Below are 13,327 nucleotides of genomic sequence, written 5' to 3'. Positions count from 1 at the left end.
GTATATATGACATCATGAATTTTCATAAGTTGCACACACCCATGAGATAACCAGCACTACTCAGATCAAGAAACAACGTTACCAGCACCCAGAGGCCCCTGAGCCCCCTCCTCCCACTCTGCCAATCACTGTCCTGACCAGTCACCGTCCTGACCAATCGCTGTCCTGAGTTCTGAACCATAGGTTGGTGGTGCGTGTTTTTGAATGTGGTGTGAATGGAATCGTACAGCAGGTGCTCTTTGGTGTCTAAATTCTTTCCCTCAACCTTATGTTCCCCAAGTTCCATTCATATTTTATCTTATTTGCCTGGATGAATAAACCACAATGTGTTTATTGGTTCTGCTGTTGATAGGCGTTTGGGCGGTTTCCAGTTTTGAGCTATAGGAATAGTGCTGCTAAGGACATTCTATTGCATGTTGTGGCCAACATACATACGCATTTCTGTGGGTTATGTGTGTAGGAGTGGAATTGCTGTCTGCAAACATTCAGCTTTCGTAGATACCGCCGGGTTTCCAAAGTGGTTGTTCGAATTTAAGCTCCCACCAGCAGTGTATGGGGGACCCAGTTGCTATATGTCCCTGACAACACTTCAATACTACTACTTTCAAGCTTGAAATCTTGGTGTCATCTTTGTCTGCCTCCACCCCCTCCCTCCCCCTGCCTCCCGCCCTTAACTTTGCTCTACCTGGTGCTCAGCACGAAGATCCCAGGGACAGATGAGACTCAGCCGAGTTCATGATGAGCTCCCAGTTGGGCTAGGGAGACAGTCAGGTAACCAATGACCACGTGGCAGGAAGGGTGCTTTAATGAAAGAATGCTGATAGAGGTTGCCAGTCCGGGCTGCAGGAGCTGCGGGTGTGGGCGCTGCGGAGGCGGCAGCGAGCATGCGACGTGGATTAATAACTGTCTCACCCTGTGTGATCCGTGAGGGGTCACTGTGATGACGTCACCACACACACAGGTTATCGGGGCGCCTGCCTGTGTGTGAGGCCGCACAGAGATGGTGACACCAAAACCCTGGAAAGTCCCTGAACAGCACAGCGCCTGGGCCAGGCCTCGGGGACAGGGTGACGGCGCCCCGCGCGGGAGGAGGGGCAGGACCGAGTCCCAGGGCCCAGGCCTGCGCTCAGGGCTCCGCAGGGACAGAGTCTGGGGGGGGCAGCTCCGTGGTGGGGACTCCCCAGCGCCCTGGTTTCACTTCTCCTCTCCCAACCTGTGTCGGCGCCTCCTTCCTGGAGACTCGTGACGCGGGACCATTTCTCACTCCCATTGGCTGAGCGGTTTCCCGAGCAGCCAATCAGCGTCCCCGCGGCTCACGGTCATAACTCCTCCGCGGAAGCGCCGGGACTCAGATGGTTCCCCGACGCCGAGGATGCGGGTCCTGAGCCCCCCCACCCTCCTCCTGCTGCTCTTGGGGGCGCTGGGCCTGACCCCCAGCTGGGCCGGTCCCCACTCCCTGAGGTATTTCGAAACCATCGTGTCCCGGCCCGGCCGCGGGGAGCCCCGGTACCTCGCCGTTGGCTACGTGGACGACACGCAGTTCGTGCGGTTCGACAGCGACGCCCCGAATCCGAGGATGGAGCCGCGAGCACCGTGGATGCAGCAGCCGTGGGTGGAGCGGGAGGACCCGGAGTATTTTCACCGGAACACGCAGATCAGCAAGAACAACGCACAGAATTACCGAGTGAGCCTGCAGAATCTGCGCGGCCACTACAACCAGAGCGAGGACGGGTCTCACACCATCCAGTGGATGTTTGGCTGCGACCTGGGACCGGACGGGCGCCTCCTCCGCGGGTACAGTCAGGAAGCCTACGACGGCGCGGACTTCATCGCCCTGAACGAGGACCTGACCTCCTGGACCGCGGCCGACATGGCGGCTCAGATCTCCAAGCGGGAGTGGGAGGCGGTGGGTGAGGCAGAGCGTGTGAGGAGCTACCTGGAGGGAACCTGTGTGAAGTGGCTCCGCATTCACCTGGACAAAGGGAAGGAGACCCTGCAGCGCGCAGACCCTCCAAAGGCACACGTGACCCACCACCCCGTCTCTGACCGTGAGGTCACCCTGAGGTGCTGGGCGCTGGGCTTCTACCCTGCGGACATCAGCCTGACCTGGCAGCATGACGGGGAGGACCAGACCCAGGACATGGAGCTGGTGGAGACCAGGCCTGCGGGGGACGGCACCTTCCAGAAGTGGGCGGCCGTGGGGGTGCCCCCTGGAGAGGAGCAGAGATACACGTGCCATGTGCAGCACGAGGGGCTGCCCGAGCCCCTGACCCTGAGATGGGAGCCGCCTTCTCACACCTTCATCATCATCATGGGCATCGCCGGGGGCCTGGTTCTGCTGGGAGCCGGGGCTGGAGCTGTGATGTGGGGGAGGAGGCGCTCAGGCTGCCAGCAGTGACAGCAGCCAGGGCTCTGATGTGTCTTTCTCAGCTTCTAAAGCGTGAGGCAGCTGCCTTGTGGGGACTGAGTGATGGAAGATGTTCACGCTCCCACTTCCTGACTCAAGAACCTCTGATGGGGGGGCTGCCCCACCCTGCTCCCCTCACTTTCCTGTCAGCAGAGGCGGGCTGGGCCCTCCCCATCCCTGCCTTTACTCCCTGGTTCTCTGAGCTGCCACTTCCTGCTTTGTATTGAAATGAGATTGTGGATTGACCTCGTGTTTTAATTCTTGCCGTGACTGGTGACGGGTAATTAAAGGAGACCCTTTAATTAATTGTTTTCTCAGAGGAAATAAATGGAAGCACCAAGGATAAAAAAAAAAAAAAAAAAAAAAAAAAGAAGAAAAAAAAAAAAAGAAAGAATGCTGTTGGCTAGAAGGGTTGTGAGTGGGTGGGGCTTTGAGGGATGTGCAGGAGATTGGAGGAATATCCGGTGCCGGGAGCCGGTCCATGCTTGCTGTTTCAAGGAAACTGGCATATATGGCATACTGTTCTTAATATGTTTGCTCACCTTCTTGGCACTATATGTTTTAACCAAGGTCTCTGAGAAAGGTTGTTTCCCCAGGTAGGGATTTTCCCCTGAAGTTAGGGAGGGAATAAAACCTCTTAACTAAGTGCCAGGTGGGTAATTAATCACTTTAACTACAAACAATCATGCTTAAGCTACATAATCTTTACTCCCTGGAATGGAGATAAGAAACGCCCTAACCTTTGTAATAGAGATTGATAGGATTGAATCAACTGGTATAAATACAGTTGTAACAAGACACAGAACTTAGGAGACAGAGAGAGACAGAACCTAGGCACAGAAACTACACAGAACGTTCTCTAGAGACAGAAGAACTTCGCTGGAGAAAACATGGCAAAAGATCCTGGACAGAAACTGGCCTCAGAACCTAGAGACAGAACCTAGCGAGAGAACATGGCAAAAGATCCTGGACTGAACCTGACTACAGAAATTGGCAAGAGAACCTGACTAGAACCTGGTGACTGAACCTGGCTAGAGAACCTGGACAGAACCTGGCTGGAGAACCTAGAGAGGGAACATGGCTACAGAACCTGGCTGGAGAACATGGACACAGAACCTGGCTGGAGATCCTAAGCAGAACCTCTCTGGAGATCGAGACCAGAACTTGGCTGGAGATCCTGACTGGAGATCCTGGCTAGGCTGCTGATCAACTGAACGCTGTCTCCGTGTCATTGCTTCTTCGCCGACTCCGTCCACACCTTTGGGGACCCCTGGACCTGCTGGGGTTGGACCCCGGCAATCCGGGAGCAAGGACAGTCTTGGATTAAGCTCTGAGCATCACCTTTGTCCCTCCCCTCCGATCCAAGTTGCTAAGTTTCACCTCTGCGTTCTCCCTACCCCTTTCCCTTCTCTCCTCCTCCAAGGCCCATCCCCAGCTCTATCCTAACCACCTCCCACCAGCACTGTCCAGAGGCTTTCTCCCTGGCTCTTCCTTGCCCGGGGAGGGGGTCTCTCTGTGTCCCCTCCCCTGGGTGGTGGAGACGTGGCCAGGTGCCTCTCTTTTCTCCCCCCCTGGAGCTGGGCTCCCTTCCCAAGGCCGTGACCTGGCCCGGGCCATTCTCTCCCCAGCGCCGGCACTGGCCGCACAGGCTGCTACATCGTCCTGGACGTGATGCTGGACATGGCCGAGTGTGAGGGGGTCGTGGACATTTACAACTGCGTGAAGACCCTCTGCTCCCGGCGCGTCAACATGATCCAGACTGAGGTAGGGGATGCGGCCTCCTCTCCGGGACTCGAGTCCTGCAGGCTGGTATCAGAAGGGTGTCCTCAGGCCCTTCCCCTTCCTAGGATGCCCCCTTGTCCTTTCCCCTCCCTGCCAACCTCTCAGGGTCTCCCAGACTCAGCTCCACTGTGTCCTGCTGGGTGAGGTCAAATAGCAGTGGGCCAAGGTCATAGGTTCTGCAGTCAAGGTACGACCTGTCTGCACCCTCGCTAGATGTGGCTCTGGGCTGTGCCCGCACCATCAGAGCTGCTCACAGGGTTGTTATAGGGATGAAATATAAGTGAACATACCCATGAAGGTTGTTTCAAGTAGGGTTGGCCCAACCTGTAGTACCACGTGGCTGAACTCCACAGCAGCACACCCGTGCCTCAACCTTGGGCTTGCTTCCTCCTGCCTCCACCCCAAATTTCTAGCTTCTCTGCCCCTCCTGGTTCTTCATATTCTTTTTTTTAAAAAATATATTTTATTGATTTTTTACAGAGTGGAAGGGAGAGAGACAGAGAGTTAGAAACATCGATGAGAGAGAAACATTGATCAGCTGCCTCCTGCACATCCCCCACTGGGGATGCGCCCGCAACGCAGGCACATGCCCCTGACCGGAATCAAACCCGGGACCCCTCAGTCTGCAGGCCGACGCTCCATCCACTGAGCCAAACCAGCTTCGGCAGGTTCTTCATATTCTTCTCTCCTGTTCTAGGAGCAGTATATCTTCATCCATGATGCAATCCTGGAGGCCTGCCTGTGTGGGGAGACCACCATCCCTGTCAGTGAATTCAAGGCCACCTACAAGGAGATGATCCGTATTGACCCTCAGAGTAATTCCTCCCAGCTGCGGGAAGAGTTCCAGGTGGGGCAGGAGTGTGTATGTATAGGTGTGTGTAGGTATGTAGGTGTGGTTTGTGAGTGTGTGTGTGTGTGTATGTGTGTGTGTGTGTGTGTTGGAGGTCCTCAGTGCTGTAGGAGTCAGAGATGGATGAATAACTCAGCCCAGTTTTCTTCATGGGGCTGTGAGGAGGCCCAGTAAGTGCTGGATGCCACCCCCATTTCTCTTCTCACTCCTTGTAGACGCTGAACTCGGTCACGCCGCCGCTGGACGTGGAGGAGTGCAGCATCGCCCTGCTGCCCCGCAACCGAGACAAGAACCGCAGCATGGACGTCCTGCCGCCCGACCGCTGCCTGCCCTTCCTCATCTCCACCGACGGGGACCCCAACAACTACATCAACGCGGCTCTGACTGACGTGAGGGCTCGGGCGTGGGGTGGGCTCTGGGCCTGCCCCCTCCCCCCCAGCAGGTGGGGACGTCCGGGAGCCAGGGAGTAGAACTGAGGGCTCTGGTTCTGGGACCCTTTGCCCATTCAGGGGTGACTCTTTTACCCCCAGTGAGCTCCATTCAGGACATTAAAGCCAGTCTCCCCCCTTGGCCTGAGTCGGGGTTGGGTGGTGGAGTCCAGGGAGGGCTGTTTCCAGCACTGGACCAAGCAGGGCCTGGGGTAGGAGTGATTTGGGGGCCTTGGCTGGGAGGGTAGGAGGGTTTGGGGTTGGGATTTGAGACCTGGAGTCTGGAGCCAGGGGAGCTTGTGCTGTGGTGTTTGAGCAGGAGCCGGGCTCAGGACACGGCCCAGGATGGTGACTTGCTCCCTGGCCCCACCCCTGGCTTGGTCTGAGGGCTCAGGAGCCATTTAGAAGCCTCTTCCCCTGCTCCCAGCTTGGGGGCTCCACTTCCTGCATTGGGTGTTGCAAGCAGAACAGGGGCTTTAGTCCCCAAGGAGTAACCCCAAGATGCTGCCGCATGAGGGAGACAGGGAAGAGTCCGTGAGCATTACCCCATTCCTCTCCCAAATGGAGCCAGCTGAGAGGTGGGTGCAGGAGACAGACTGGATTAAACCGGAGAATGTGACTTCCGACATGTGGCTAAGGACCGGCTCCTCCTTCGCTCCTGAGTCAGGCAGACTTGTCCCGGATACAGCTGCGCAGCCACAGGCCCCCCCTTCCCACCAGGGACAGGCCTTTACATGTGGCAGGAGCAGGAGCAGGAGCAGTTGAACGCACACTTTCTGAGGACAAGAGGGGAAAAGAGGGGAAGGGGCAGAGCTCAGCATGCTCAGTCCTTGTCCCAAACTTGCCATGGGAGGAGTGCAGGAAGGTGGGCCAGTCACAGGTTTGCCGACCACTGATGTCCCTCCACATGGAGATGAGACGTGGAGAGGGAGGTATTTTCAGAGCAGGTATGAGGGAGAGGGGCCTGGCTCCCGGCAGAGTCCCTTGGCAGGATAGTGCAGGGGACAGGGGAGTTTCTCTAAGGGAAGCCCCCGTGCTGGCTTCCCAAGGGCTTCCGATGTGAGCTCAAGGCCAGGGGAGGAGGAGCCCCAGCCACTGAAGGGAGTGGCTGGAGAGGGGCCCACCAGTCACTGTCGCTCGGCCGGGTGGGATGCATGAGTAGGTGGGTGTGCATGCCCCTGCTGAGGGGGCCAGGGCCCTGGGGCAGTGGCATGGGTACTAGTGAGTTTTGGATGGGAACTTAGGAATCGGTGACCTTCCTCCCAGCCCCTCTTTGGCCTCAGGGTGCACACTGGGCAGGGCAGCAGGCTCTGTGAGGGTCCTGCGGGTCTCTGAGCTGGGGAGGGTCACACGGGGGCTCCCTGGCCCTGGGTGGGAATGGGCCGCTGGGTACAGGCCACAGTCCCAAATCTCTGATCTCTTAACCTTTGCATTTGGGGAATAGGTTGAGACAATTATTAAACAAATATCCAACAGAATGTCAGACACTGGTAATCTCTACAGAAATCAACCAGGCAGAAGAAATATTTAATGTGGGTTTTGGGGGCTCGCATGTGTGGCTATTTTTGATGAGGTTAAGATTAAGGAGGGCCTCTTGGAGGAAGTGATAGTTGAGCAAAGACCAGAAAGAAGTGAGGGAGAAAGCCGTGTAAACACTTGGGAAATTTGTTCTAGGCAATAGGAATAGCATGTGCAAAGGCCCTGAGGCAGAGAGCAGGCTTGGCCAGCCTCTGCCTACCAGGCCGAAGCTTCCATTGTCACACATTTGGGAACCTTTTGCTGTTTAGTTCCTTGGAGCCATAGGCTTGGACTCTGGAGAGGTCTGGGGGCTCACCCTGCCCGCTCAGGCGTCAGTGTAGTGGCCAACCTGTGAAATGGGCAAATGGTGGCAAGCCTGGTCCTGTGAGGCACAGCTGTGTGGTCGGTGGGGAGAGGATCAGCTTGTGGCAGAGGATCGGGCTATGTCGTGGTGGTAAGCGGGCCCTGCTGAGTCCTGGTCTCCCTGCAGAGCTACACGCGGAGCGCAGCCTTCATCGTGACCCTGCACCCACTGCAGAGCACCACGCCTGACTTCTGGAGGCTGGTCTACGACTATGGGTGCACCTCCATCGTCATGCTCAACCAGCTGCACCAGTCCAACTCCGCCTGGGTGAGGGCCCTGCTGGCCGCGGGCTGGCTGCCTGCTGCCCACGCCACCGTGCGTTCAGGGGCACATCTCGAAAGTCAGGGGTTGGATCCCAGCTCTGCCACCTATTGGTTGAGTGGCCTTAGGCAGGTCATGCTCCCTCCTGGGGCCTCCGTTTCCTTGTCTGTAAAATGAGATTGTCAGACTGGAGGAAAAGAGCTGCTTTTTATGAAGTCCCTGCTGTGCCAGGGACTCTGCTTTGCACTTATGGGCTTCAGGTGAGAAGATTAAGACCCAGAGAGGCGAAGCAACTTCTCCAAGGTCACAGCTGGGAAGCACGGAGCTGTGCCCCTACTCTGCGCTGCCTCCTTCCAGAGCCGATTAGTTGCTGAACTAAACTGCCCATCATGGGGGGTCTTTGAGGCAGAAAAAGTTCCAGCCTCCTTACTTTCTGACTGTTCGATCTAGGAGATAGTTTGAGCCTTCGTTTCCTTCTCTGTGAAATGGGCACCATCAGAGCACCTGTTCGCTCATGGGGCTATTGTCAGGACCATGTCAGGCATAGGTAGGATGCGTAGCGCTGGGCCATGTCGAGTACACAGGCTCTCAGTACGTGGCAGGGATGAAGATGATGAGGGTGAGAGCTGCTTCGGAGGTTGGAGGATGAGTGACCCATGGAGAGGGAGCAGCATGTGCAAAGGCCTGAATGCAAGGACTTGCCCGAAGCCCAGGCTGAAAGAGGAAGGTAGTGAGAGAGGAAGGTGTGGTCAGAGAGGGAAGCAGTGGAGCCTGGAGTTGTCTGGGACGCGTGTGGGGCCACTTCACAGGCAGAAAAATGGGCCCAGAATCAGGAAGAGCTGAGACTAGAAGCTGGGGCCTGGGACCGACTAGCCCGGAGCACTTGTGTGTATGTGTGTGGGGGCCCTGCCGCCTCTGTCCGTCTGCTGTCTCGAGTGTGTGGCCTGGAGGGGGATACGTGTAGGTCCCTGACTCCGTGGAGTGGTCTTGGGCAGGAGCTGAGCTGTGTGGCAGCATCAGGGACACCCTACCTCTGAGCTGATGCTGGGGGGGCAGAAGTAGGGAGAGAGAAGACCAGGGGGCGGGGTTGTGGGGATGGGAGGGCCGATGAGGCGCCCCTGGGCGAAGGCAGCCTGTGGAGGTGTGTTAGGCGTGGCTGTAGAGCACCAGGGCACCCACTCTGAGGGGTTTGTCTCAGCTGCCCCGGGTGTGTCGGCAAACACACCGGGCAGGTGTGCATGCAGTTGTGGGTGAGTGGTGGGGAGTGGGTGGCTCTGAAGAGGGGTCCGGAGTGAGTGGGTGGGCCAGGGTGCGTGGGAGTCCCCGCGCAAGTGTGGAGGTTGGGGTGGGTGAGTGGCAGCTGCCCGGAGGCTCCGCTCAGCGCCCGTCTCCATGCTCGTGCCGCCAGCCGTGCCTGCAGTACTGGCCGGAGCCGGGCCGGCAGCAGTATGGCCTCATGGAGGTGGAGTTTGTGTCGGGCTCCGCGGACGAGGACTTGGTGGCCCGTGTCTTCCGGGTGCAGAACGTCTCGAGGGTGAGTGATCTGGAGCCCCAGGGTGAGAAGCGGGGGGGCGGTGGGTGTGGCCTGTCGGGACCTGCTCGAGGTCACCGGGGGCCTGGTCACCCCGGTGCTCATGCCCCCTGGCTGGCTGCCCACACCCCCAGCTGCAGGAGGGGCACCTGCTGGTGCGGCACTTCCAGTTCCTGCGCTGGTCCGCGTACCGGGACACACCGGACTCCAAGAAGGCCTTCCTGCGCCTGCTGGCCGAGGTGGACAGGTGGCAGGCGGAGAGCGGGGACGGGCGCACGGTCGTGCACTGCCTGTGAGTGCGGGCCTGCCTCGGGCGGGAGGGGGCGGGGAGCGGGAGAGAAAGGTCCAGCGTGAGAGGCCGGCCTGAAGACTGGCACCAAAGCCCCTGGCCCTGCCTTCTCTGGAGGATCCTTGTCAGCTCTGACCCTGCAGAACTGCCCAGCGCTCCGTGTGTGATGGTTGACTTTGCCCATGTCATGAGGGCCCTGCCAGGGTCCTGTGATCCTGTAGCACACGTTTTAAGCCAGTGGATTTCTGGTCTTTGTTCATGAATGCTCACATAGAACCTTTTCACCCTTTCAGTAGTTAACGAACTCACTAATTAATGAATTCATGCGCCCCACCCACGATTCATTTATGCACTCGTGTCTGCTGCAGTCACTCCTTTGCTGCTTTCAGACTAGCTGGCCCTTCCCGGGCTGGGCTGGGCGTGCTGGATGCGGGGACAGGGTGCTGAGTCGGGCCTGGCCTGCCTCTTGGGCTTTCAGTTCTAGTGGGAGAGACTCTAGAAACAGGGCTGAGGGCCTGTCCAGTCCCCCATCTCCCAAGAGGACGTCACACCCTGAGTTACAGGAACAGAGGAGGGAGAGGGACGGGGACAGGCGGTGGAGACTCAGGGTGTACCTGTGTTTGCACCCGTGTCTGCATTGCTGGGGTGACGGTATTCTCAGTATTCGCTTCCCATCCTGCTCTCTGGGTTTTGCTTGCTGCTCCGTGGCCCTTCTCTGTTGCTGTCATTCTTCCTCTGGGAGTATGCCTTCCTCCTCCTCAGAATGGGCCGTGTCTCCTGGAGGCTGTCTTCCTAGAGACCTTCAGCTTTGGATGTCAGTCTTGGCCCAGACTCCGCCCCCTTACCCTCTTGCTCACCTCTGGGCCCCCTTCCCTTCCCTTCCCTTCCCTTCCCTTCCCTTCCCTTCCCTTCCCTTCCCTTCCCTTCCCTTCCCTTCCCTTCCGGGTCCTTGGCCCTGCCCTCACCTCTGGTCTCCCAGCCCTTCCCTTTTGGGTTCCCAGACCCTGGCCCTGCTCTTTACCTGGGAGTTCACCCTCCTCCCCCAAGCCTTACCCCAAACCTTTTGTGTCTCATTTAGAAATGGGGGTGGCCGCAGCGGCACCTTCTGCGCCTGCGCCACGGTCCTGGAGATGATTCGCTGCCACAACCTGGTGGACGTTTTCTTTGCTGCCAAAACGCTTAGGAACTACAAACCCAATATGGTGGAGACCCTGGTGAGGTTCCATGTCCCCTGTGCCCTGCCACTTCCAACCTCCATGCCCAGCCAGTCCCCTCAGTCCCCACTCTCCCATATCCAGTCCCCACAACTGGGCCTCGGGTCCCCCACAGTTAGTCTTGTGGTGCCAAAATGTGTCCTCTATTTCCCCTTCTCCCCAAGACGGGCCCGGTCTCATGCTTGCCCCCTCCCCCCAGGCTCATGGCTCCTTCTCTCCTCTCCCCAGGATCAGTACCACTTTTGCTATGATATGGCCCTGGAGTACCTGGAGGGGCTGGAGTCAAGATAGCGGGGGCCCCTGGCCTGGAGCACCCACTGTGCACTCAGGGCCAGGCCCGTCATCCCGACCGAGAGGAAGACCTGTGTCCCCAACTCTGCTCAACCACAACCCATAGGGAAGGCACTGGAGTGGGTGATGGGCCTTCTTGGTGCTGCCTTTACGGGGGGCAGGGCCTTTCGCCAAATGTACCGTGGGCAGCCTGGGGGCCAAGGAGGAGCTTAGCAAGACTGCAGCCCAGCCCACCTGCGTGGGGCCCTGCTGGCCTGTGCCGAGGGGCCGGGCACTGCCTGGCAGAGTGACAGGAACTCAGAACTGCTTGCTTGGGGGGACTAGGCTCCAGTCCCGTGACTGTATCCCAGCCCTTGGTGGGATGTGTACCAGGCCAAGGTTCCACCCAGCATGGCTCCACATGAGCAGGGAGTGCACTGGGCTTTGGCATCTAGAATCCCATCTGGCCCAGTCCCTGCGGTCCTGGGGAGACTGGGCTTTGCTCTGATTTGCCAGTGGGCACATCCGACTGAGGTTCCCCTGGCGGAACCGCAGCCCCTCCTCCAGCGCTGCGCCCCGTAGCCCCTGGGAAATCTTGCTCATGATCCCTCCTACTTTTGCTTCCCTGACATGTGCTCTGAGTTCCCTGAACCAGGATCTGCCCACCCCTCTCCTGCCCGATGCGAAGCCCCTTCCCTGCCTGACCCAACGTCTGCAGAATGAGACACAACCTCAGGCGCCTCTGCCTATAACTTCCCGGCCTTGCTGGCCGGGTCCTGCTCAGCCTGGGCCAGTGACAGTCTGAACAATAAGGCTGAACAACAGCCCGTGGGGTTGAGGTTCCTGTGGCTCCCGGTCAGGCTGCCAACTGGGGAGAGAGCACTGTTAGGTGAGGGCTGCTCCCAACCCTGAGAGTTCAGAGGAAGAAGGTGTGTTTTGGAGTGGAGGATCGATGCTTTTTTGTTTAGTTTTTGATGGGTGGGTGGGAAGATCTCTTTACAACGGGGCAGGCCACACCCCCATTCCGTGCCTCAGATTCCCCATCTGTAAACTGTAGATATGACTACTGACCTACCTCGCAGGGGGCTGTGGGGAGGCAAAAGCTGATGTTTGTAAAGTGCTTTGTAAATAAACGTGCTCTCTGAATGCCACAGAGCGGCCTGGTGTGTGTCTGACCAGCTTGACTGGGGCTTGCTCACCTGCCCCAGCGTCCCAGTCAGTGGGTGGGCCCTGGACTGGGGGGTCAGAGGCCTGCGGGCTGGTCTGGCATCCGTTTTCCCATAAAATGGTGGAGGTGGGGACCAGAGCATCATGCAGGGTCCTTCCATTTGCAGAGGAGGTTCCGAGGGACTCTGGCTTGTTGCTGTCTCCTCCCAGGCCTCTCACCCCTGGGGGCCTGGATCTGGGTTGAGCTCTTTTGGGGGCAGCTTGGGAGGCTCAGGCTTTGGTGTCAGGCACACGGGCCTCACCAGCTGTGAGATCCTGGGTAGCAAGTCAACTGTCCTCTCCAGGTCTTGGTTTCCCATCTGTAAAATGGGAACAATCCTGTTAGGAGCAGAAGACATTGTGGTTAAGTTTCTCGCGTGGTGCCAGGTGTGCTGAAAGGACTACTTATGAGCACACAGCAGAGAGGGGACAGAGGGGACATGCATCTGGGGATCTGGTCGTCCTGCTGCCCAGGTTCAGCCCATTCCCAGCCTGAGGCTTCCTCGGGGGCTGGAGGGGAGGAGGAGTGGGGACCTGAGTCACTCCTGGTTCTCACAAACTTGCTATATGACCTTGGGCAAGACCCCTCCTCCCCACTTGTTTCTGGGCCTCAATTTTTTCATATGAAGACTGGCTCTATGATGGACTGGTTCGGCTTGCACACTGGCTGACTCTGTGGGCCTCGGTTTTTCTATTGGTTAAAGGATATGACCCATTCTAACCACACAATTCAACATCCTTTACTTTGAACTAAAAATGTATTAGGATCTCACCTAGCTCGACTGGCCTGCTCACACTCCTTCTGCACTGACTGCTGAACCTTACGTGATAGGTCACGAATGTATGTCCAATACTAGCTAAACAACAGAATGTGGCTTGCTTTGACCAATAGAATGTGGCGTAAGTGATGTCAAATTCTGGATCCTAAACCTCAAGGGGCACTGCAGCTTTTGTTTGCCCTTCTGGAACTCTGCTATGTAAGGAAGCCTGGTGAGCCTCCCTGAAGATTGAGGGCACATGGAGAAGTACCAATGAAACCTACGAATGGCAGAGACCAGCTGTCAGACCTGCAAACTAGGCATCTTGGAACTTCTAGCCTGGCCGACCTGTCAGGTGAGTGTAGCTGCATGATTAAACTTCGCAAAAACTGTCCCCAAAACTGGGAGAGATAATAAATTGTTCTTTCTTTTAAAACAAAACAATACAT

General features: G+C 57.5%; 1 protein-coding gene and 1 pseudogene across 2 annotated transcripts in view; both read left to right on the top strand.

The window, feature by feature from the left end:
- Positions 1 to 12,065, top strand: part of PTPRU (protein tyrosine phosphatase receptor type U) — a gene marked incomplete at its 5' end in the record, with an annotated part of 81,952 nt that extends 69,887 nt beyond the window's left edge. Inside the window, 8 exons of the mRNA XM_081086100.1 lie at positions 4,036 to 4,171; positions 4,887 to 5,036; positions 5,255 to 5,428; positions 7,476 to 7,616; positions 9,019 to 9,144; positions 9,276 to 9,433; positions 10,509 to 10,644; positions 10,873 to 12,065. Of these exons, the coding sequence (XP_080942226.1) occupies positions 4,036 to 4,171; positions 4,887 to 5,036; positions 5,255 to 5,428; positions 7,476 to 7,616; positions 9,019 to 9,144; positions 9,276 to 9,433; positions 10,509 to 10,644; positions 10,873 to 10,935 (1,084 nt within the window). The 3' untranslated portion in view covers positions 10,936 to 12,065. The remainder of the gene's footprint in view (positions 1 to 4,035; positions 4,172 to 4,886; positions 5,037 to 5,254; positions 5,429 to 7,475; positions 7,617 to 9,018; positions 9,145 to 9,275; positions 9,434 to 10,508; positions 10,645 to 10,872) is intronic.
- LOC308516747 (saoe class I histocompatibility antigen, A alpha chain-like) lies at positions 1,350 to 2,564 on the top strand (annotated as a pseudogene). Its single transcript has one exon. The product of its transcript is annotated as a saoe class I histocompatibility antigen, A alpha chain-like (transcript).
- Positions 12,066 to 13,327: the final 1,262 nt, after the last annotated feature.

This window comes from Myotis nattereri (genome assembly GCF_964212035.1).
Source record: "Myotis nattereri genome assembly, chromosome: 3".
NCBI lineage: Eukaryota > Metazoa > Chordata > Mammalia > Chiroptera > Vespertilionidae > Myotis > Myotis nattereri.
This window is presented reverse-complemented; position numbering and strand designations above follow the sequence as displayed.